Source organism: Electrona antarctica (genome assembly GCF_951216825.1).
Source record: "Electrona antarctica genome assembly, chromosome: 15".
Classification (NCBI taxonomy): Eukaryota; Metazoa; Chordata; class Actinopteri; order Myctophiformes; family Myctophidae; genus Electrona; species Electrona antarctica.
Window position 1 is genome coordinate 16,617 of NC_136796.1, and position 24,736 is coordinate 41,352.

Genomic DNA, 24,736 nt, shown 5'->3' on the forward strand with positions numbered 1-24,736 from the left:
TATCCATGAATAAAAACTGGTACAACATTAAAATATACAATAGACAACACTAAATCCCTTTACAACAGGAGCTTTCTATTGCTCCAAAAGTGACAGGCAGGCATGTAGCATGTAGCATGATGAATTCCTGTTCTCTATGATGAATTCCTGTTCTGTCTATAGAAGTGTCTATTTGTACGTCTCTAAATGTTTTGATGATTTGAACATGGTGGACCCTATTGGAAACAAGTGTAATGCTTAATTGGGTCGTCCACTCACAGTTAACAGCCTTTGTATTGAGTTTGTGCTTGAAATGTACTGTAATTCTGCAAACTGTTAATAAATTCTTCAATCAATCAATCAATCATTCATGCCATAATGACGTACCGTTGTGTTGGTCGTCGGGGGCGGCCCCGGGCCGGGTGTTGCAGGAGGACAGGGACAGATCTCCGTAGACCATGCCCAGCAGCAGAGCTTGGAGCTGGGGCTGGGAGGGGCGTGGGCTGGCCTCTCGCAGCCAGAAGCCTGTGACGGCTGCAGCCAGCTGGAGGTGGGGGGGGATGGGAGCCAAGACCGCCTCCTTCACGCCCAGGACGTCCAACAGCACGCCGAGACGCACCGCCAGAGGAGCCTAGAGAGTTAATACATAACCCATTATAACCTGAGGCCGGTTCGATTCTACAAATGCCTTTTAAAAACTTGTTTGTGCCAAGGACCCAACAAATGGATTGAATTGTATTTGACCGCGATCACACTTTGTTTGAGAATTGGATGCACCTGTCTGTCAGCTCACTAATGAGAGGACTGCATGTATGTCCCTATGTTTCCTTTTCATAGTTTTGACAACTGTTTGGAGGAGTTGGAAAGTGCAAAGTAAAATCGAGAAAATGTATGATGGACAATTTGGACATGGACATTGGACATGGACATTCCTTTGAACCTGTGGCTTGTGGTTAAACTGAGGATTTTAGACGGTGACCGTCTCCAGATAAAATGTCAAAGTCCCGTTGCGTTCTCATTTTTTATTGACCCTTTACACGAGAACGCACACTTTATGAAAACGCTATAATGTCGCTAGGTGGCGGTAACGGGCTGCCAAATAGACCCACGTACAAGAAGAAGAACCAGGTAGCTCCTCCCCCTTCACGCAACCCTATCGGGGTTTTGAATGATGCTTCCAGAACCACGACGGGGTCGTGGCCGTCACTCGCTGCCTGCGTTCTACTAACGCATCGAGGTGACAGACAGGCAGACAGACAGGCAGCACAGAGCATGCAGGCAGAGACAGACAAGCAGACAGGCAGCCCAGAGCATGCAGGCAGAGAGACAGACAGGCAGACAGGCAGCCCAGAGCATGCAGGCAGAGAGACAGACAGGCAGCCCAGAGCATGCAGGCAGAGAGACAGACAGGCAGACAGACAGAGCATGCAGGCAGAGCCACGGGATGGTTATATATTTTATAATGGATTAGGCTATAAACGCTGCTGCCACCTATCACAGGGCATCTCATTTACATCATTTCATTTACATTCACCATCGCTGATGAGCGGCGCTTGTTAAGAGGGAGGCTTGTTCATTGTATGAACTCCATATGGCTCTGCATCAATGTAATAAACATATGCGCTGTGAGCCAACGTGAGCCATGATGTCATAAGTTTTGCGGATTGTTCCGTTTTGCCCGTTTACACGGAGACTCGAGGAAACGGCGTTCTCAAAGATTTCCACTTTGTTGCGTTTTCAGCTCCCCAAAACGCCGTTCTCGTCTAAAGGGACACCAGCAAACCATACTTTATTTTGCCGTTTCCTATGAACAACGTTCTGGTGTAAAGACCACCTGAGCCTCTAATCTTTAAAGGACCACTTCACCACTTTTGAACTTCTCTTCCTATAATTGGTCCTAACTAATGTTCATGATAAAATACCACAGTTCAGAAACCCGTCCACCAGTGACATCATCGATGGTGAATCCAAGCTAATAGAAACGGCAGGCTTTCTTTTCCTGAAAAGTTGCAATGCAACTTTGAAGCCATCGTTCTCACAGAAACAGGAGATAGGCTCCTGCCCCTATGGGCCCCATGGCTCCTGCCCCTATGGGCCTCATGGCTCCTGCCCCTATGGGCCTCATGGCTCCTGCCCCTATGGGCCTCATGGCTCCTGCCCCTATGGGCCTCATGGCTCCTGCCCCTATGGGCCCCATGGCTCCTGCCCCTATGGGCCCCATGGCTCCTGCCCCTATGGGCCTCATGGCTCCTGCCCCTATGGGCCTCATGGCTCCTGCCCCTATGGGCCTCATGGCTCCTGCCCCTATGGGCCCCATGGCTCCTGCCCCTATGGGCCCCATGGCTCCTGCCCCTATGGGCCCCATGGCTCCTGCCCCTATGGGCCCCATGGCTCCTGCCCCTATGGGCCCCATGGCTCCTGCCCCTATGGGCCTCATGGCTCCTGCCCCTATGGGCCTCATGGCTCCTGCCCCTATGGGCCCCATGGCTCCTGCCCCTATGGGCCCCATGGCTCCTGCCCCTATGGGCCCCATGGCTCCTGCCCCTATGGGCCCCATGGCTCCTGCCCCTATGGGCCTCATGGCTCCTGCCCCTATGGGCCTCATGGCTCCTGCCCCTATGGGCCCCATGGCTCCTGCCCCTATGGGCCCCATGGCTCCTGCCCCTATGGGCCCCATGGCTCCTGCCCCTATGGGCCCCATGGCTCCTGCCCCTATGGGCCCCATGGCTCCTGCCCCTATGGGCCCCATGGCTCCTGCCCCTATGGGCCCCATGGCTCCTGCCCCTATGGGCCCCATGGCTCCTGCCCCTATGGGCCTCATGGCTCCTGCCCCTATGGGCCCCATGGCTCCTGCCCCCATGGGCCCCATGGCTCCTGCCCCTATGGGCCTCATGGCTCCTGCCCCTATGGGCCTCATGGCTCCTGCCCCTATGGGCCCCATGGCTCCTGCCCCTATGGGCCTCATGGCTCCTGCCCCTATGGGCCCCATGGCTCCTGCCCCTATGGGCCCCATGGCTCCTGCCCCTATGGGCCTCATGGCTCCTGCCCCCCATGGGCCCCATGGCTCCTGCCCCCATGGGCCCCATGGCTCCTGCCCCTATGGGCCTCATGGCTCCTGCCCCTATGGGCCCCATGGCTCCTGCCCCTATGGGCCCCATGGCTCCTGCCCCTATGGGCCCCATGGCTCCTGCCCCTATGGGCCCCATGGCTCCTGCCCCTATGGGCCTCATGGCTCCTGCCCCTATGGGCCCCATGGCTCCTGCCCCTATGGGCCCCATGGCTCCTGCCCCTATGGGCCCCATGGCTCCTGCCCCTATGGGCCCCATGGCTCCTGCCCCTATGGGCCTCATGGCTCCTGCCCCTATGGGCCCCATGGCTCCTGCCCCTATGGGCCCCATGGCTCCTGCCCCTATGGGCCCCATGGCTCCTGCCCCTATGGGCCTCATGGCTCCTGCCCCTATGGGCCCCATGGCTCCTGCCCCTATGGGCCTCATGGCTCCTGCCCCTATGGGCCCCATGGCTCCTGCCCTTATGGGCCCCATGGCTCCTGCCCCTATGGGCCTCATGGCTCCTGCCCCTATGGGCCCCATGGCTCCTGCCCCTATGGGCCCCATGGCTCCTGCCCCTATATGGGCCCCATGGCTCCTGCCCCTATATGGGCCTCATGGCTCCTGCCCCTATGGGCCCCATGGCTCCTGCCCCTATGGGCCTCATGGCTCCTGCCCCTATGGGCCTCATGGCTCCTGCCCCTATATGGGCCTCATGGCTCCTGCCCCTATGGGCCCCATGGCTCCTGCCCCTATGGGCCTCATGGCTCCTGCCCCTATGGGCCTCATGGCTCCTGCCCCTATGGGCCCCATGGCTCCTGCCCCTATGGGCCCCATGGCTCCTGCCCCTATGGGCCCCATGGCTCCTGCCCCTATGGGCCTCATGGCTCCTGCCCCTATGGGCCTCATGGCTCCTGCCCCTATGTGCCCCATGGCTCCTGCCCCTATGGGCCCCATGGCTCCTGCCCCTATGGGCCCCATGGCTCCTGCCCCTATGTGCCCCATGGCTCCTGCCCCTATGGGCCCCATGGCTCCTGCCCCTATGGGCCCCATGGCTCCTGCCCCTATGGGCCCCATGGCTCCTGCCCCTATGTGCCCCATGGCTCCTGCCCCTATGTGCCCCATGGCTCCTGCCCCTATGTGCCTCATGGCTCCTGCCCCTATGTGCCTCATGGCTCCTGCCCCTATGTGCCTCATGGCTCCTGCCCCTATGGGCCCCATGGCTCCTGCCCCTATGGGCCTCATGGCTCCTGCCCCTATGGGCCCCATGGCTCCTGCCCCTATGTGCCTCATGGCTCCTGCCCCTATGGGCCCCATGGCTCCTGCCCCTATGGGCCCCATGGCTCCTGCCCCTATGTGCCCCATGGCTCCTGCCCCTATGGGCCCCATGGCTCCTGCCCCTATGTGCCTCATGGCTCCTGCCCCTATGGGCCCCATGGCTCCTGCCCCTATGGGCCCCATGGCTCCTGCCCCTATGTGCCTCATGGCTCCTGCCCCTATGGGCCTCATGGCTCCTGCCCCTATGGGCCCCATGGCTCCTGCCCCTATGGGCCCCATGGCTCCTGCCCCTATGTGCCTCATGGCTCCTGCCCCTATGGGCCCCATGGCTCCTGCCCCTATGGGCCTCATGGCTCCTGCCCCTATGTGCCCCATGGCTCCTGCCCCTATGTGCCCCATGGCTCCTGCCCCTATGGGCCCCATGGCTCCTGCCCCTATATGGGCCTCATGGCTCCTGCCCCTATGGGCCCCATGGCTCCTGCCCCTATATGGGCCTCATGGCTCCTGCCCCTATGGGCCTCATGGCTCCTGCCCCTATGGGCCCCATGGCTCCTGCCCCTATGGGCCCCATGGCTCCTGCCCCTATGGGCCCCATGGCTCCTGCCCCTATGGGCCCCATGGCTCCTGCCCCTATGTGCCCCATGGCTCCTGCCCCTATGGGCCTCATGGCTCCTGCCCCTATGTGCCCCATGGCTCCTGCCCCTATGTGCCCCATGGCTCCTGCCCCTATGGGCCCCATGGCTCCTGCCCCTATGGGCCCCATGGCTCCTGCCCCTATGGGCCCCATGGCTCCTGCCCCTATGGGCCCCATGGCTCCTGCCCCTATGTGCCCCATGGCTCCTGCCCCTATGGGCCCCATGGCTCCTGCCCCTATGTGCCCCATGGCTCCTGCCCCTATGGGCCTCATGGCTCCTGCCCCTATGTGCCCCATGGCTCCTGCCCCTATGGGCCCCATGGCTCCTGCCCCTATGGGCCCCATGGCTCCTGCCCCTATGGGCCTCATGGCTCCTGCCCCTATGTGCCTCATGGCTCCTGCCCCTATGTGCCTCATGGCTCCTGCCCCTATGGGCCTCATGGCTCCTGCCCCTATGGGCCCCATGGCTCCTGCCCCTATATGGGCCCCATGGCTCCTGCCCCTATGGGCCCCATGGCTCCTGCCCCTATGGGCCCCATGGCTCCTGCCCCTATGGGCCCCATGGCTCCTGCCCCTATGGGCCCCATGGCTCGGCAAGGCTACTTACTTACTTGTATAAAAGCTCACAGCGCGTCACATCTCGCCGTACTGCAAGATTGTACTGCTATTTTTAGCTATTTTTGCAACATTTTGAAAAATCTCAAAAGTGTGAGAACTACAAATTTAGAATGTATTGTGTAGAATTGACCTTGGGTCTAAATGGGGTTCTGCGACATGCCATACCTGGCCCAGTGTGTCCAGCCGTAGGGGGGTTCCGGGCGGGCGTGCTTCCACCTGGTTCCTCTTCAGCTGGAGGTCCAGACGGTCGTATTCCTCCACACACCGCACGGTCTGTGCTTCTCCTGCGCCGACCGCACGCCCACCGCCGGCGCTGACCTGCCCCGCTGTTTGGTCCTGCTGAGCGGGCGAACTCCGGCCATCATCATCGTGACCCCTACCCTGATGGCCACCGTGGCCCCTCGCCCCCCGCCGCCCCCCTCCCGGAGCCTCTCCCGCCCTGGCCGACGACGTTCTCCTCCCCCTCCTCCATCCGCCGCGGGCCTCCTCCTCCTCCTGCGCTCGTCCCCCGTCCCGCCGGTCCCCCTCCTCCTCCTCCTTCTCCTGCGCTCGTTCCCCGCCCCTGTGCGACGCCTGCGCCCGCCGCCGGTCCCCCTCCTCCTCCTGCGCTCGTCCCCCGCCCCACCGGTCCTCCTCCTCCTCCTCCCCCTCCTCCTCCTCCCCCCCCACCTCCTCCTCCCCCTCCTCCTCCCCCTCCTCCTCCTCCTGCGCTCGTCCCCCGCCCCACCGGTCCTCCTCCTCCTCCTCCTCCTCCTCCTCCTCCTCCTCCTCCTCCTCCTCCCCCACCTCCTCCTCCCCCTCCTCCTCCTCCTCCTGCGCTCGTCCCCCGCCCCACCGGGCCTCCTCCCCCTCCTCCTCCTCCGTGCAGCAACAGGCCGTACACCGCCTGGCGTATGGCCCGCGCGCTGCAGTGGCCGCTCGCCAGCCTGCTGTTCTCCACCTGCGGGATCAGGAGCGTCCGCCGCATCACCAGGACGTCCAGCACCAGCGGGGGAAGCAGCGCCCGCGCCACGGCCCGGGACAGCTCCTCCGGCAGCGGGCCGAGCTGCCCGGGCGGCAGCTGACCGCCGTCGCCACCGCCGGAGAACCAGCCGGCCAGGGAGCTCTGTGGCGCCACGTCGTACTCTCGCATGCCGGCCCGCAGCTGGGCGCTGAGGCTCGGGACCGCCTCTCCTCCTCCTCCTCTTCTTCTGCCCCTCCCTCCTCCTCCTCCTCCTCCTCCCCTCCCCCCGTCCGCCTCCTCCCCCACCAGGCTGCTCACCTCCCGCAGGGCCTCCCCGGGGTCCCGAAACGACGAGAGCCAGAGGAGGACGCGCTCGACGCGCGACTGGGCGGCTCCGTTGCCCCTCCCCCCGCCCCCCGGCCTGCTGGCGTTCAACAGGGCGAGGAGGGAGTCGGTGCCTTTGGGCGAGTGGTAGTCGTTCCCGGCCAGCACGGCGCACAGCGGCAGCAGCTCGCGGTTCATGCCGCCGTACAGCCGGCACAGCGTGCTGGTGTTGTAGCGCCTCGCCGAGATGTGATGGTGGGGGTCTCTACCGCTCAGGGTGGTCCACTGGAAGAAGCGGAACGGCAGGTAACCACCTTGGAGGGGGGGAGGGGGGGAGGGGGGGGGGGAGATAAGGTTTAATTCAAATTCACGAATAATTATAATACATTAAAGGACCACTGCACCACTATTCAACCTATCTACATATAATAGGTCCTCACTGATAATCATGATAAAATGGCACCATTTCTTTCTACTCAGTCTGTGTCTCATAAGAGGGCTGTGGGCAGTTCAGAAACACGTCCACCAGTGACATCATCGTTAGGCAGATTTTTTTTAAAGATCTTTTTAAGATTTTTTTACAAAAAGCAATGCAGCTTTTCAGGAAAGCCTGCAGAAGATAGGTTGAAAAGTGGTGAAGTGGTCCTTAATAAAAATAAAACAGTAAAATGGGACATAGCCTACTGCACTTTTACTTTAGATATGTACTTTCTGATGCCAATGCTTTTGTACTTTTACTCGAGTACATATTGAATCACGGCCACACAGCCAACTCAAGGTACGGCCACGGAGCCGACTTGGGGACCCAACGCAGCTCCTCCAAGGAAAACAAACAAATGAACGGAGCTGAACGTGAATCCCCCCCACCGCCAGGCTATAACCAACCAGGGCCCAGTATGCAAATATGGTGGCGGGACGTTGCAGGAAAAAAATCGAATACTGAGAGGCACAAGACCAAAATATACACAGTGATATTAGTATCGCTATGCGAGGCTAGAGTATTCCTACTTTGTAGTATTGCTACTTTTACTTAAAGGAGCATTCAGTGATTTGGGTGATTTGTAAAAAAAAAAAAACCCGGTCTGCCCCGGTAACAAGATGTGCACATACATGCACTACAGTGGGGGGGGGACGCAGCGACAGGCCAACAGCACACACACACGCACACACACACCAAGGCCCGCCCCCGCTCGATCATGATTGGCGGAATGCCCCTCATCTATCCTGATTGGATGAAGGCTGGGCCACCTAGCCAAAAATGAAACCTAAGGTGTTTTGACCCCCAGGGGTTAACTTGGGACAGGGAGAAACTCCTTATATGGTCAGCGCACTCTATAGTAGGGGGGATTATCACAACAAAAATAAACAAAAAACAAAACAAAAAATACCTACCCTAGGGGACACGGGGGAGAACATGTGAGGGTACCTACCCTAGGGGACACGGGGAGAACATGTGAGGGTACCTACCCTAGGGGACACGGGGAGAACATGTGAGGGTACCTACCCTAGGGGACACGGGGAGAACATGTGAGGGTACCTACCCTAGGGGACACGGGGAGAACATGTGAGGGTACCTACCCTAGGGGACACGGGGAGAACATGTGAGGGTACCTACCCTAGGGGACACGGGGAGAACATGTGAGGGTACCTACCCTAGGGGACACGGGGAGAACATGTGAGGGTACCTACCCTAGGGGACACGGGGAGAACATGTGAAGGTACCTACCCTAGGGGACACGGGGAGAACATGTGAGGGTACCTACCCTAGGGGACACGGGGAGAACATGTGAGGGTACCTACCCTAGGGGACACGGGGAGAACATGTGAGGGTACCTACCCTAGGGGACACGGGGAGAACATGTGAGGGTACCTACCCTAGGGGACACGGGGAGAACATGTGAAGGTACCTACCCTAGGGGACACGGGGAGAACATGTGAGGGTACCTACCCTAGGGGACCCCTAGGGTAGGTACCCTCACATGTTCTCCCCGTGTCCCCTAGGGTAGGTACCCTCACATGTTCTCCCCGTGTCCCCTAGGGTAGGTACCCTCACATGTTCTCCCCGTGTCCCCTAGGGTAGGTACCCTCACATGTTCTCCCCCGTGTCCCCTAGGGTAGGTATTTTTTGTTTTGTTTTTTGTTTATTTTTGTTGTGATAATCCCCCCTACTATAGAGTGCGCTGACCATATAAGGAGTTTCTCCCTGTCCCAAGTTAACCCCTGGGGGTCAAAACACCTTAGGTTTCATTTTTGGCTAGGTGGCCCAGCCTTCATCCAATCAGGATAGATGAGGGGCATTCCGCCAATCATGATCGAGCGGGGGCGGGCCTTGGTGTGTGTGTGCGTGTGTGTGTGCTGTTGGCCTGTCGCTGCGTCCCCCCCCCACTGTAGTGCATGTATGTGCACATCTTGTTACCGGGGCAGACCGGGTTTTTTTTTTTTACAAATCACCCAAATCACTGAATGCTCCTTTAAGTAAAAGTAGCAATACTACAAAGTAGGAATACTCTAGCCTCGCATAGCGATACTAATATCACTGTGTATATTTTGGTCTTGTGCCTCTCAGTATTCGATTTTTTTCCTGCAACGTCCCGCCACCATATTTGCATACTGGGCCCTGGTTGGTTATAGCCTGGCGGTGGGGGGGATTCACGTTCAGCTCCGTTCATTTGTTTGTTTTCCTTGGAGGAGCTGCGTTGGGTCCCCAAGTCGGCTCCGTGGCCGTACCTTGAGTTGGCTGTGTGGCCGTGATTCAATATGTACTCGAGTAAAAGTACAAAAGCATTGGCATCAGAAAGTACATATCTAAAGTAAAAGTGCAGTAGGCTATGTCCCATTTTACTGTTTTATTGCTGCTTGTCTGGCTGACATCTCCGCGTGGATGTCGACAAACCACCTGAAGCTCAACCTGGACAAGACCGAGCTGATGTTCCTCCCGGGGAAGGGCTGTCCGCACCGAGACATGGCCATCACCATTGATAATGCTGTGGTGACCTCAACTCGGACTGCGAAAAATCTGGGTGTGACCCTGGACGATCAACTGACGTTCTCGGCAAACATCGCATCAGTGACAAGGTCCTGCAGATTCCTCCTCTACAACATCAGGAGGATTCGCCCCTTCCTCACGGAGAAGGCAGCCCAGGTGCTCATCCAGGCTCTCGTCATCTCCCGCCTGGACTACTGCAACTCCCTCCTTGCCGGTGCTCCGGCATCTGCCATCAGACCTCTGGAGCTTGTTCAGAAAGCTGCGGCTCGTCTGGTGTTCAACCGCCCCAAGTTCTCCCACACAACCATCCTTCTCCGTTCTCTACACTGGCTCCCCGTAGCGGCCCGCATCCAGTTCAAAACCCTGGTGTTAGCCTATAGGGCAGTGAAAGGAACAGCTCCTTCCTACCTCCGGGCTATGGTCGATGCCTACACCCCTGCCCGACCACTTCGGTCTGCCACCTCGGGGCGACTGATTGCCTCGTCACTCAAGGGTCCTTCTGGCCGATCCACACGGTCACGACTCTTTTCTGTTCTGGCCCCACAGTGGTGGAATGAACTCCCCACTGATGTTAGGACAGCAGAGTCACTGCCCATATTTCGCCGAAGGTTGAAAACCCACCTCTTCAGGAAACACTACCCTTCCTCTCTGCCTGACCTACTTGTTGTTAACTAGTTGTACGAACGCTTGTTTTCTATTGTTGTATTGTTTATTGGATCTTGTTTAGTCGATACACTTAATTGTTTTAGCTCATGCTCATTTGATTTAGCTATTTTGTCTCATCTGTTTAAGGAAATAGGTAGCTGATATATTGCACTTTTACCTTAGCGCTAGGTATACTCTTGGTTGCTTGTTTTTGCAGAAAATGCACTAAAGACTTCTGGTGATTAGTAGTTTTTGTTCCCTACCTATGTTGAATACACTTATTGTAAGTCGCTTTGGATAAAAGCGTCTGCTAAATGACTGTAATGTAATGTAATGTAGGGGACACGGGGAGAACATGTGAGGGTACCTACCCTAGGGGACACGGGGAGAACATGCAAACTCCACACTCACCTGGCAAGTTGAAGATGTAGAAGTCGCTGTCATTGGACAGAACCGGGCAGCCCCACTGGCGCGCCAAACAGGCGATCTCCCCGTCGGCCTCGGCCGGGCACTGGACCAGCGGGACGCCGCGCTGGGCGAGGACCTGGACGAACACGTCCCGTGTGAGGAGAGGCAGGACGGAGCCGTGGCGGCCACGACACAGAGACTCCGCCTCCTTGATCTTGGACTGCAGGCGCTGCCGCAACGTGGAGAACTTCTTGTCACTGGGGTCCATGCCTGGGAAGGCAGATTCCACAGGATTGAACAGGTTAAGGATCCATGCCTGGGAAGGCAGATTCCACGGGATTTAACAGGTTAAGGATCCATGCCTGGGAAGGCAGATTCCACGGGATTTAACAGGTTAAAATTCAAGTTCAATTCAGACACATGTCAACTTCATCCTGATCCATGTCTTGGAAACAGACGGGGCTGTGGCGATTACAAATTCACGTTGACGATTAATTCATCTTACGTACAGTATAATTGTACATTTCAGATAGCCTTTAACCCATTTTGGGCGGGAACCCCTTTTTGGTGTTAGCATCATGTTATGCTTTAGCTATTGAAAAATAGCAGATCTACAAGCTCATGGCGCGCTACGAGCTTGTAGGTCTGCTATTTTTGAAAAATCGAAGAACGATGAATGACATAGAAACATAGCTTTTTCAGAAAACTCTCGGGGATTAATAAAGTATATCTCTCTCTCTCTCTCAGGATGTAGAAGACATTTTTAGAATCTGATCTCAGGTCAAAATGGGTTAAGACCTCTTAACAGTTCTACTGCGTAACCCGTGTTCCTCGCTATTTAATCCATGTGTCGGTGCTTTACGTAATACGCTAAACCCGCTATTTGTTTATTTTTTAATAATTAAAAAGAAAGAGCTGATTTGTCGCGGTGACCTGGTGACGAGGCCGCCGCGTTATGATGACGAAACCGGAAATCAAGCCATGCTCTGGGCCGCTAGGGCTTCTGGGAAAATGAGTTCAATGCAAGTGAACGGGGGCGGTTTGTTTGGACTACAACATGCTGTGGAGGCTGTTTGTTTGGACTACAACATGCTGTGGAGGCTGTTTGTTTGGACTACAACATGCTGTGGAGGCTGTTTGTTTGGACTACAACATGTTGTGGAGGCTGTTTGTTTGGACTACAACATGCTGTGGAGGCGGTTTGTTTGGACTACAACATGCTGTGGAGGCGGTTTGTTTGGACTACAACATGCTGTGGAGGCTGTTTGTTTGGACTACAACATGCTGTGGAGGCTGTTTGTTTGGACTACAACATGCTGTGGAGGCGGTTTGTTTGGACTACAACATGCTGTGGAGGCTGTTTGTTTGGACTACAACATGCTGTGGAGGCTGTTTGTTTGGACTACAACATGCTGTGGAGGCTGTTTGTTTGGACTACAACATGTTGTGGAGGCTGTTTGTTTGGACTACAACATGCTGTGGAGGCTGTTTGTTTGGACTACAACATGCTGTGGAGGCTGTTTGTTTGGACTACAACATGCTGTGGAGGCGGTTTGTTTGGACTACAACATGCTGTGGAGGCGGTTTGTTTGAACTACAACATGCTGTGGAGGCGGTTTGTTTGGACTACAACATGCTGTGGAGGCTGTTTGTTTGGACTACAACATGCTGTGGAGGCTGTTTGGACTACAACATGCTGTGGAGGCTGTTTGTTTGGACTACAACATGTTGTGGAGGCTGTTTGTTTGGACTACAACATGCTGTGGAGGCTGTTTGTTTGGACTACAACATGTTGTGGAGGCTGTTTGTTTGGACTACAACATGTTGTGGAGGCTGTTTGTTTGGACTACAACATGCTGTGGAGGCTGTTTGTTTGGACTACAACATGCTGTGGAGGCTGTTTGTTTGGACTACAACATGCTGTGGAGGCTGTTTTCGTTTAGCCGTATTAGAGTTAAACATCTGTATCGCAGGGCAGCGGTGGCCTAAGGGTTAGAGGAGCCTCCTTGTTGCCGGTTCGATTCCCCGGAGGGGCAGGAAAAATCTGGGTGGGGAAGTGATTGTCATCACTCACCCCAACACCGCTGAAGTGCCCTTGAGCAAGGCACTGAACCCCCAACTGCTCCAGTGAAGCTGCTTAGTGGCCAACAGTATAAGACTGTGGTTGTACTGGTCAACTCCCAGGTTTTAATGTGCGTGTGCGTGTGTTTCTATGTGCAGGGCGTTGCTGAAAATGAGCACCTTCTTCCCTGGGTAAATAAAGGATACAAATAAAAATCGCTATTTGCCCAGAATATCCATATCGGTGCATCCCTAATGTTGTCATCACAACTTCACTGTGATGGAGATCAATTTGCCATATTAGGAGATCAACGGTCATCGGCTTCCTAGATTGGCTGACCCGACTCATGGGCCTTGCCGATTGGTCAAAGCTTTGCGTGACATTTGCACCACTGAACCAATAAGAGACGGCGAGCACAGCAGAAGGACTGCATTGTGTTACAGAGCGAGATGTGATCAATCTGTTAAACCCGTCTAAGTTTTGATAAATGCTCCGCTGGATGCTACACCTGGATGGAGCTCCAACGCTCTACTGGAACAAGGCTGTTTCAATCGGACGCCAGGTTTACGTACTCTGTGGTACCGCTTACGGAAAGCAGATTGACGTGAACGTCTTCAACCCAGTGTCTTTGTCCTGGAGGAAGTTGACCCCGGTGACCCCTGGGACAGGAGAACCTCAACTTGAGGTTCCCTCCTGGCTTTGGAGACGCACAGCTGTGCTGATCGAAGATACTCTCTACGTCTGGGGAGGTAGCACTTACTGCAATGTGCTTTATACATTTGACGTCGACGCCCACAGGTGGTTCAAACCACAGGTTTCTGGGACGGTCCCCGAGGGGAGGGCGTACCACTCAGCCTGTGTCTTGGGGAAGGTTGTGTATATTCATGGAGGACAAATCTGGCAGACTGGAAGCACTAATGAAACATACAAGTTGGACACCAGCAAAATGGTCTGGTCTTTAATTAACACCGGAGGAACTCCACCACCTGCTTTATACCGTCACTCTGCTACCATCATCGGGACAAAGATGTTTGTATTTGGGGGATGGGGGATGGATCAGTACCAGAACACCATCAGAGTGTTTGACACAGAGACCAACCTCTGGCTGAACACAACATCTACACAGCCTCTTCCAGAAGGACGCTGGAACCATTCAACCTTTACCTACAATGGGGAGCTGTACGTATTTGGTGGCTGCACAGGGAACCAGGACCTCAAGGATCTGTGGAGATTCAGTCCAGAGAGCTTCTCCTGGACGATGGTTGAGCCCAAGGGGAGAGGCCCGCGTTCTGCAATGTCTAACTGGTGCGGTTGCATGGCGGGAGATCGCCTCATCCTCTTTGGAGGAGGAGACAAATCCACCGACCTGTATGTCTTAGACCTCAGTCCTAGCCTCAAGACGTTGTGCAAACTAGCGGTTATTCAGTATGGTCTGGAGCAGTCTGGACTCCCACACAACATCAGGTGGGAACTGGCAGCCATGACTAGCAACAGCAAATGAAAAGAAATAAATCACACCCGTGTGAAGTAAGTGGTGCAACTCCGTGTGGGGGTCCCCGGGGGGTTGGGGGGGCTGGTTCCAGACCCACAGGAACGCACCCAGGGTGCCGGCCCGATTCCGGCGAGCCGCCCCACGTCTGAAACGGTTGAGAAATGACAGTTACCGTGTGGGGGTCCCTCTACTGTACCCTCTACTGTACCCTGTACTGTACTGTACTGTACTGTACTGTACTGTACTGGCACACCTGAAATCACCATATATACAGTTAATATGTGCGTGTGTGTTTGTGTGTGTGTTAGGTTGCGCACAGGTTGTGAAAAACAACCATGCTGTTTTCGTGCTCAGACGCACCCAGCCAGCCAACCAGCCACCCACAGACAGTCACTTAAGGAAGTGGTTTGCACCACTTAAAACAAGCAACCACACTGAAAAGAATAATGCTTCCTGTTGCATTTATAGATGAGCACTCACTGCAACTAGGCATCCAGAAGAAGACTCACTGCAACTAGGCATCCAGAAGAAGCACTCACTGCAACTAGGCATCCAGAAGAAGACTCACTGCAACTAGGCATCCAGAAGAAGATGAGCACTCACTGCAACTAGGCATCCAGAAGAAGATGAGCACTCACTGCAACTAGGCATCCAGAAGAAGACTCACTGCAACTAGGCATCCAGAAGAAGACTCACTGCAACTAGGCATCCAGAAGAAGACTCACTGCAACTAGGCATCCAGAAGAAGATGAGCACTCACTGCAACTAGGCATCCAGAAGAAGATGAGCACTCACTGCAACTAGGCATCCAGAAGAAGATGAGCACTCACTGCAACTAGGCATCCAGAAGAAGATGAGCACTCACTGCAACTAGGCATCCAGAAGAAGACTCACTGCAACTAGGCATCCAGAAGAAGATGAGCACTCACTGCAACTAGGCATCCAGAAGAAGATGAGCACTCACTGCAACTAGGCATCCAGAAGAAGATGAGCACTCACTGCAACTAGGCATCCAGAAGAAGATGAGCACTCACTGCAACTAGGCATCCAGAAGAAGACTCACTGCAACTAGGCATCCAGAAGAAGATGAGCACTCACTGCAACTAGGCATCCAGAAGAAGCAGTCACTGCAACTAGGCATCCAGAAGAAGCACTCACTGCAACTAGGCATCCAGAAGAACACTCACTGCAACTAGGCATCCAGAAGAAGACTCACTGCAACTAGGCATCCAGAAGAAGACTCACTGCAACTAGGCATCCAGAAGAAGATGAGCACTCACTGCAACTAGGCATCCAGAAGAAGACTCACTGCAACTAGGCATCCAGAAGAAGATGAGCACTCACTGCAACTAGGCATCCAGAAGAAGCACTCACTGCAACTAGGCATCCAGAAGAAGCACTCACTGCAACTAGGCATCCAGAAGAAGACTCACTGCAACTAGGCATCCAGAAGAAGACTCACTGCAACTAGGCATCCAGAAGAAGCACTCACTGCAACTAGGCATCCAGAAGAAGCGCGCCTGCTTTTTGTCTTGCTTCTTGTTTGGTTCCTGCACCAAATTATCACCTTTTGATTGATGTTTGTGATCAATACGGAGACCCAGTTAGAGTGTGATGTTCCATATAATAACTGTATAGAGCACTGAAGTCTGATCAATACCAGAGACCCAGTCAGAGTGTGATGTTCCAATATAATAACTGTATAGAGCACTGAAGTCTGATCAATACCAGAGACCCAGTCAGAGTGTGATGTTCCAATATAATAACTGTATAGAGCACTGAAGTCTGATCAATACCAGAGACCCAGTCAGAGTGTGATGTTCCAATATAATAACTGTATAGAGCTGAAGTCTGACAAAATGTACACATCCTACATGGGTTGCATTTCCCCCCATCCTGAACTCCCATAGACTTTTCTTTAATCGCGTCTCATGAGAACTGTTCCAAAAAATAAACAAAATTGAGCAGCTGAGACAAATAACAGTCTAAGTCCATACTAATGGGGTTTCCACATGAATAAAGTGAATGGCAAAATTGAGTGGCAAAATGAGTTTAACGTCTTTTAACGTCGTTTAATACAATCAGATAGGACTTTTCTGTTTGGATGTATAGGGCTGTGAAGGCCAGACAGTTTTTTAGTTTTTGCCACGCAGTAGGCATTCCCGCATAACCTCCAGGTATGATGATGTCACGTGCATACCCTCTATTATCCATAATGTGTAAATGATGGATAAGGTGCCTTTTCGGAGAGGGGTCAGAATAGATTATGGATTTAAGGCTCATTCATAGTCTGGATTTCCGGTGGTGAGGTGACCACCGCTCCGGTGGTGAGGTGCCCACCGCTCCGGTGGTGAGGTGACCACCACTCCGGTGGTGAGGTGACCACCAGAGCTGAAATAACGTTGAGCGGTGGTGAGTAAAAACAGAGAGAAGGGCAGGGGCGGTGGCGGTGGTTTGCTCTTCACCGCGGCTCAGTGACGTCATGTTGTAGTTCGGTGGGCACCTCACCACCGAAAATTCAGACTATGAATAACGCTTTGGACTGTTATTCGTCTCAACTGCTCATGATCCCGGCAGTTTCACTCATACGTATATGAACCATCAACTGAAAAATCACACCCGTGTGAACTGAGTGGTGCAACTTCCCTCAAGTTTGGCTAGAAACAGACTATCAGCAAATATGACTGACTGACTATCGTAAACGATACAGAGCCGCTTCCACGACGATATTGTCCAGACTGCCAAATACAAAAAAGACGAGGGATGGGCCTGGGCCGGCCTAGCGGTCCGGGCACCTAGGACCGGACGAACTCCTTTGACCAGAGTTTGACCAGATGAAGAGCCTCGGCTCGAAACGTCGTCAATACATTTGTGACTGGAGCAGAGGAGTTGATGAGGTTTATTCTGGAGCAGAGGAGTTGATGAGGTTTATTCTGGAGCAGAGGAGTTGATGAGGTTTATTCTGGAGCAGAGGAGTTGATGAGGTTTATTCTGGAGCAGAGGAGTTGATGAGGTTTATTCTGGAGCAGAGGAGTTGATGAGGTTTATTCTGGAGCAGAGGAGTTGATGAGGTTTATTCTGGAGCAGAGGAGTTGATGAGGTTTATTCTGGAGCAGAGGAGTTGATGAGGTTTATTCTGGAGCAGAGGAGTTGATGAGGTTTATTCTGGAGCAGAGGAGTTGATGCTCCAGTCACCTCCAGAATAATGAGTTGTATGAGTTGATGAGGTTTATTCTGGAGCAGAGGAGTTGATGAGGTTTATTCTGGAGCAGAGGAGTTGATGAGGTTTATTCTTCTGGAGCAGAGGAGTTGATGAGGTTTATTCTGGAGCAGAGGAGTTGATGAGGTTTATTCTGGAGCAGAGGAGTTGATGAGGTTTATTCTGGAGCAGAGGAGTTGATGAGGTTTATTCTGGAGCAGAGGAGTTGATGAGGTTTATTCTGGAGCAGAGGAGTTGATGAGGTTTATTCTGGAGCAGAGGAGTTGATGAGGTTTATTCTGGAGCAGAGGAGTTGATGAGGTTTATTCTTCTGGAGCAGAGGAGTTGATGAGGTTTATTCTGGAGCAGAGGAGTTGATGAGGTTTATTCTTCTGGAGCAGAGGAGTTGATGAGGTTTATTCTTCTGGAGCAGAGGAGTTGATGAGGTTTATTCTTCTGGAGCAGAGGAGTTGATGAGGTTTATTCTTCTGGAGCAGAGGAGTTGATGAGGTTTATTCTGTGACTGGAGCAGAGGAGTTGATGAGGTTTATTCTGGAGCAGAGGAGTTGATGAGGTTTATTCTGGAGCAGAGGAGTTGATGAGGTTTATTCTGGAGCAGAGGAGTTGATGAGGTTTATTCTGGAGCAGAGGAGTTGATGAGGTTTATTCTGGAGGTGACTGGAGCAGAGGAGTTGATGAGGTTTATTCTGGAGCAGAGGAGTTGATGAGGTTTATTCTGGAGGTGACTGGAGCAGAGGAGTTGATGAGGTTTATTCTGGAGCAGAGGAGTTGATGAGGTTTATTCTTCTTTTCTGGAGCAGAGGAGTTGATGAGGTTTATTCTTCTTTTCTGGAGCAGAGGAGTTGATGAGGTTTGTTCTTCTTTTCTGGAGCAGAGGAGTTGATGAGGTTTATTCTTCTTTTCTGGAGCAGAGGAGTTGATGAGGTTTATTCTTCTGGAGCAGAGGAGTTGATGAGGTTTATTCTTCTTTTCTGGAGCAGAGGAGTTGATGAGGTTTATTCTTCTTTTTCTGATTATAAAGCCTAAAAACCAATTCACATGTTCCGATGTCCAGCGACAAAAACACAATAAAATCGTTAATCGTAATTATTTGTGTGACAATCGTTACACAATTTGTACCGTATCGTGACAGTCCTGCCCCTAACTGTACCAGATGAGTGTGCGTGCGTGCGTGCGTGCGTGCGTGCGTGCGTGCGTGCGCGCGTGCGCGCGTGCGTGCGTGCGTGCGTGCGTGCGTGCGTGCGTGCGTGCATGCATGCGTGTGTGACCTACAAAATAACCTACAAAGCACTGAACGGACTGGCCCCCTCCTACATCACCTCCTATCATATGCCCCCCCTCCATTAGGACCCTCAGGTCAGCAGACAGACGACTCCTAGCAAGCGACGAAGAAGAGGCTCAGGGGTCACCGTGCCTTTGCTGTCGCGGCCCCTACGCTATGGAACAGCATCCCCCTTGCTGTTACGTAGGTCTGCCCCCTCTGTTTAAGTCCAGACTCAAAACATTCTTATATTCACAAGCCTTTGAATCCCCCTGATGCTCCTGCATTGTATCCTGTTGCTCTTAATTAACTGCTTTTAAGTTTTATTTTTTTATTTTTTACTGTACCATAACATGTGCATTGTTTTTATATTTGTCTTATACTGGTGTATTGTATATTGCACTGTATTGTATTGTTTTCTCTGACCTGTGAAGCACGTTGGTACAATGAGAGTTGTTTTTAAAAGTGCTATACGAATATATTTGATTTGATTTGATTTGAAGCACCCTTACCTCCATCCAACACCACGTAGGGCTGGATGTCGCAGGCTGCCAGCGTGGAGAGGAACTGGGACAGCAGGGAGGAGAAGGCGTCGTAGTCGCCCCCGTGCTGCTGGTCCAGGCCGTGGTTGAAGTACAGGCGGAAGTACAGGCTGCAGCCGTCGATGACCAGCCGGCTGTCCCTGAACTTGACATCCTGGAAGAAGTGCCTGTTGCCCTCCACGTAGCTGGTCAGTCCCTGCACGCCCATGTATGGTACACGGTCACAGGGTCCCCCTAGAACGACACGAGGCAGAAGCACGGTTTAATGTTTGTCTTTAGTTCAATGTTTGTTTTAAAAACGCCATTGGCCCGGACGGTTAGCTCAACCGTCTGGGCACCTATAGGCTGCTGAGCCAGCCTGACGGCGTGCCGCGGGTTCGACTCCCGATCCCGACGGCCTCCGCGTGTCACCCCCCCCCCCCCCCCCCCTCCATCTCTCTCCCCGCTTCCTGTCAGTCTACTTCCATCCTATCAATAAAGGCAGAAAAGGCCAAAAAATATCTTAAAAAAAAGAAAAAAACGCCATTGACAATGAAGGAGGTTTAATGTTTGTCTTTAGTTAAATGTTCGCTTTAAAAACGCCATTGACAATGAAGGGAAAATGTACGTCATCTTGTCCCCAAACATTAAATGCCATTAACAATAAATAGAATTTAATAGTTTGTTTTGTCACCGTTTGTTTTACAAATCACCATTACATCACCTGTTTAGCGCCCCTCACTTCACACAGGTGTGATTGTTTTTGTGTTATATATACAATCCCAATAACATTTTGCTGCTTGTACCCTGTATACGTCAGTGACAAATACAACTTCTTGAATCTCCAATCAAAACCAATAATAAAGTGTGAGGTGGAATTTAGACTTACCAGTGGGTTCCGAGTAATGTATAGATATAGTAGGCCTATAGTAATGTATAGATATAGTAGGCCTATAGTAATGTATAGATATAGTAGGCCTATAGTAATGTATAGATATAGTAGGCCTATAGTAATGTATAGATATAGTAGGCCTATAGTAATGTATAGATATAGTAGGCCTATAGTAATGTATAGATATAGTAGGCCTATAGTAATGTATAGATATAGTAGGCCTATAGTAATGTATAGATATAGTAGGCCTATAGTAATGTATAGATATAGTAGGCCTATAGTAATGTATAGATATAGTAGGCCTATAGTAATGTATAGATATAGTAGGCCTATAGTAATGTATAGATATAGTAGGCCTATAGTTTGAGGGAAAAGCAAAAACACAAGATAGATTCTTTCCTAAGTATTTTCTTAAAAGTCTTCAGTGAACTACAACTGCAGTCTGGTGACATACAGGGAATGACTAACTGTTGGGCAATACAAACTAAAGCTGCCTTGTGAAACACAGCTCCTCCCATGGTCTGGAACCCAGTATGTATATTAGATTGAATACATGTTACGTATTGTATACATATACATATTGTCTTTTCAGAGTTCTCTGATAGCATCTCTCCGGCCTCAACAAAGCCAATCAAACAACTCACACTGATTTGGATCATAAGTTGTTCCACTACTAGGATAATTGTGAGATTTGAGAATACAGAGATTTACAGGAAATACAGAGATTTACAGGAAATACAGAGATTTACAGGAAATACAAACCACGACTGACTGACTCATCCGATTCAACATTGCCATGGATACTGAGGTGGTGACCAACTGAGTTGATCAAAAACAACAATTCCGTCCCGGACAGTTAGCTTAACCGTCTGGGCACCTAGGCTGCTAAGCCTTTGCCGCGTGTCACCCCCCCCCCCCCCCCCCCCCCCCCAACTCTCTCCCCATTTCCTGTCAGTCTACTTTCAACCTTTCAAATCAATAAAGGCAGAAAAAGCCAAAACATATCTTAAAAAAAACAAAGAAAAACAATTCCGGTCCCTGGAACAACATATTTTCAGATGGGGGGTCGGCGGCCATATACATATAATCTTGGGGGTCCTTGACATGAACATTTTGAGAACGACTTACATAGAAACATGGGGTTTTTCAGAAAACTGTCAGGATTTAGAAGACATTTGTAGAAGGTCTATGGTTTAAAAACCCAGAAGTGATGCGTGCAGCGTGCTTGTAAGAAGAGGCATCTTGCACCTTGTTGAAGCGACTGTCTGGATAGGCTACAGACTTTTTAAATCCTCAATATGTACTTTGCTAAGCCAATCAAATCATCGTGTTTGTGTTCACACAAACAGACAAAGCTGGGCATAAGAGGGCTAGCGCCCCTCGAAAACCTGGAATCGAACTTGCAGTTTTGCACTATTTTTTTCCCCCATCCTTTATTTACCCAGGGAAGTAGCTGAGCACAGGTGCTCATTTTCAGCAACGCCCTGCACATAGAAACACACACACACACACACACACACACACACACACACACACACACACACACACACACACACACACACACACACACACACACACACACACACACACACACACACACACACACACACACACACACATTAAAACCTGGGAGTTGACCAGTACAACCACAGTCTAATAGTCAAAACTTGACTATTGTAACTCCCTCCTCACTGGCTTACCGGCATGTGCACTTAAGCCTCTCCAACTGATCCAAAATGCCGCAGCTCGCTTGGTCTTCAACCAGCCAAAATTCTCACATGTCTCCCCCCTGCTCCGCTCCCTCCACTGGCTCCCGGTCGCTGCCCGCACAGAATACAAAACTCTGATGCTGGCATTTAAAGCAACCAGAGGTATGGCTCCCCCATATCTTGCAAGCATGATTGAACCCTACAAACCCTCCCGCGCACTCAGATCAGCCAACGCAGGGAAGCTGGAAGTACCCTCACTAAAAACGCCGGGACAACGCTCCACACGTCCCAAACTCTTCTCCCTTCTGGCCCCAAAACTGTGGAATGCACTTCCCGTTGCAATCAGAACTGCAGCATCACTCCCGATCTTCCGCCGTAGTTTGAAAACCCACCTTTTCAGACTCCATCATGGCCCATAGCACTTACCCTACCGCCTTAGACAGCACTTTTTAGACTTAGATAGCATTTGAAACAGACTTATAGCATGTCATGTAGACAGCACAATAACAGTACAGCATAGTATAATATATATGTATAGTTTATATGTACAGTGTCATTATATAGATATGTTCTAGCTACGTTCTTAGCTTACGCATGTTTCTTGATAAATGCTTTTTATGTGATGTATTCCCATGCTTTTTGTTCTTGCTTAAAAGTAAGTCGCTCTGGATTAAGAGCGTCTGCTAAATGCCTAAATTGTAAATTGTATACTGTTGGCCACTAAGCAGCTCCAGGGGGAGCAGTTGGGGGTTCAGTGCCTTGCTCAAGGGCACTTCAGCGGTGTTGGGTGAGTGATGACAATCACTTCCCCGCCCAGATTCTCTAACCCTTAGGCCACCGCTGCCCCCAAACCTATCCTATCCTATATAGGCCTATATATGTCTAGTTAAATGAGTTAATACAACCAAACATAAATGATACATTTAAGGACAGTTCCAGCCGACTCTCTCAAATGAGTTAATAGAACCAAACATAAATGATACATTTAAGGACAGTTGCAGCCGACTCTCTCAAATGAGTTAATAGAACCAAACATAAATGATACATTTAAGGACAGTTGCAGCCGACTCTCTCAAATTGCTGCACCAATAAGTTCAAGAAAAGAAAGCCAGGTGCAGATTATTTGTCTTTGGGATGCTCTCCATTCAGATTGTTTTGCTTGGCCTGCCTTAATTGTTTCATTGATTTCAAAGTTGCCTTTAAATTTAAGACTAGAATAGATTTCTTCTCTTATTGAATATTCGTTTGTATAGTAGTAGTATTATGTACTACTAGTACTACTATTTAGTTGTAGTATATTTTGCTATTGTGTATTCTATGTTATGAAGTGTACAGATCATTTTGGGGTGATCTTGTACTAAAAAAATAAAAATAAAACTGAAAACATTTGAGAAACTAAAAGTGTAATGTTGTTTTTTTCTTTATCATAAAAATGTAAAAATCTATACAAAATATTATTGAACGAAGTGTACGTATAATGTATTGTTAATGCCCATTGTAAACGCCAACAATCATATATTTAAAATAATGCCACAGAATAATAGAATGCCACCCATGGAAAAGACAAAACCAACCAGGAAATGTTTTGCGGATTATCATGGATCCATAATCACATGCATCGATAATGTGATAGGTACCCATATGCTGCAGCTCTGGTCCATAGCCCTAATGCCCTTTGCTGCCGTTGCAGGGCATTAGGGCTATGGACCAGAGCTATAGATCCATGCCATGGTGTGACCTTAAAGTATTGAAGCAGGGAACTTCATTTGAGCAGCAGAACATTTTAATTTCTATAATATCTGAATCAGATCACGTTATTATTGCCACAATATGACATGCATGCAGTGCATGAAGGAAGGAAAATGCGTTTCAAAAAGACAATGAATGGAAGATGGAATAATAAATAAGTTATAACCAATTAAAGTACAGCAAAAACCCACCTCTTCCCACTTTATTTCCTCTTCGTTATGTTTACAAACATGTGGGAAAAGAAAACACAGCCCACTTCCTCGTATAACATGTATACTTCAAAGTAAAAGTCAACACAATGTGTACTAAAAAAAAGTGCATTTATTTACTTTTTTATGCGTGTTGTATGTTTAACACCGTAATCGTGATATATCACAAAAGTACAAAATAAGTAAACCCCCGGAAAAAACAAGTGTAATAGTCGCATTAAGTTTAATAATCACATGAATACAAAACGATACAGAAAATCAAACTCTTATTTTGAATGAGGGGGGGTCGCAGTGCGGGTCTCGCGAGAGTGAGAACAAGACCTGCCGGAACACGGCCGATCTACAAGCTCACAACGCGTCGCATCGCGACGCGTTGTGAGCTTGTACATCGGATTGTTTTCCGGCGCGGGACGCAGTCGTACGTCGAAACGTAACGAGCAGCCGCGTTGCCATGTCCGCATATTATAAGCAGCATTGTGCTGGTAAATATTGGTAGTGGTGGGTTGCATATTTTGGGAGGGCTTACGTTTGTTTCTATTTCTAATTAGTTATTTGGGGTTATTGCTCTCTAATGTTGTTAAATTAAATCAGTGGTTCTCAAACATGTTCATGTCAAATACCCCCAATTAAAGAAATAAATGTCAGTGAAAAGACTGAAAACGCCCATCTGAAAACATTTTGTGCCCCATCCATTGATTGATATTTATTAACAGTTTGCAGAATACCGTAGGTACATTTCACATAATGAATTGCATTTTT

The 24,736-nt window shown here is 50.9% G+C and overlaps 1 protein-coding gene across 1 annotated transcript; it reads right to left on the minus strand.

Annotated features, from left to right (window-relative positions):
• Positions 1-366: 366 nt before the first annotated feature.
• On the minus strand, positions 367-23,995 carry LOC306938677 (single-strand DNA endonuclease ASTE1-like; the record flags this gene model as incomplete). The annotated part of the gene is made up of 6 exons (XM_079522943.1): positions 23,960-23,995; positions 19,410-19,673; positions 10,866-11,132; positions 6,392-7,137; positions 5,722-6,159; positions 367-610 (listed from the first exon to the last, which is right to left on the minus strand). Coding segments are annotated over exons 2-6 (1,933 nt in total), but the record flags the coding sequence as incomplete, so codon positions are not given.
• Between the last annotated feature and the right edge of the window lie 741 nt (positions 23,996-24,736).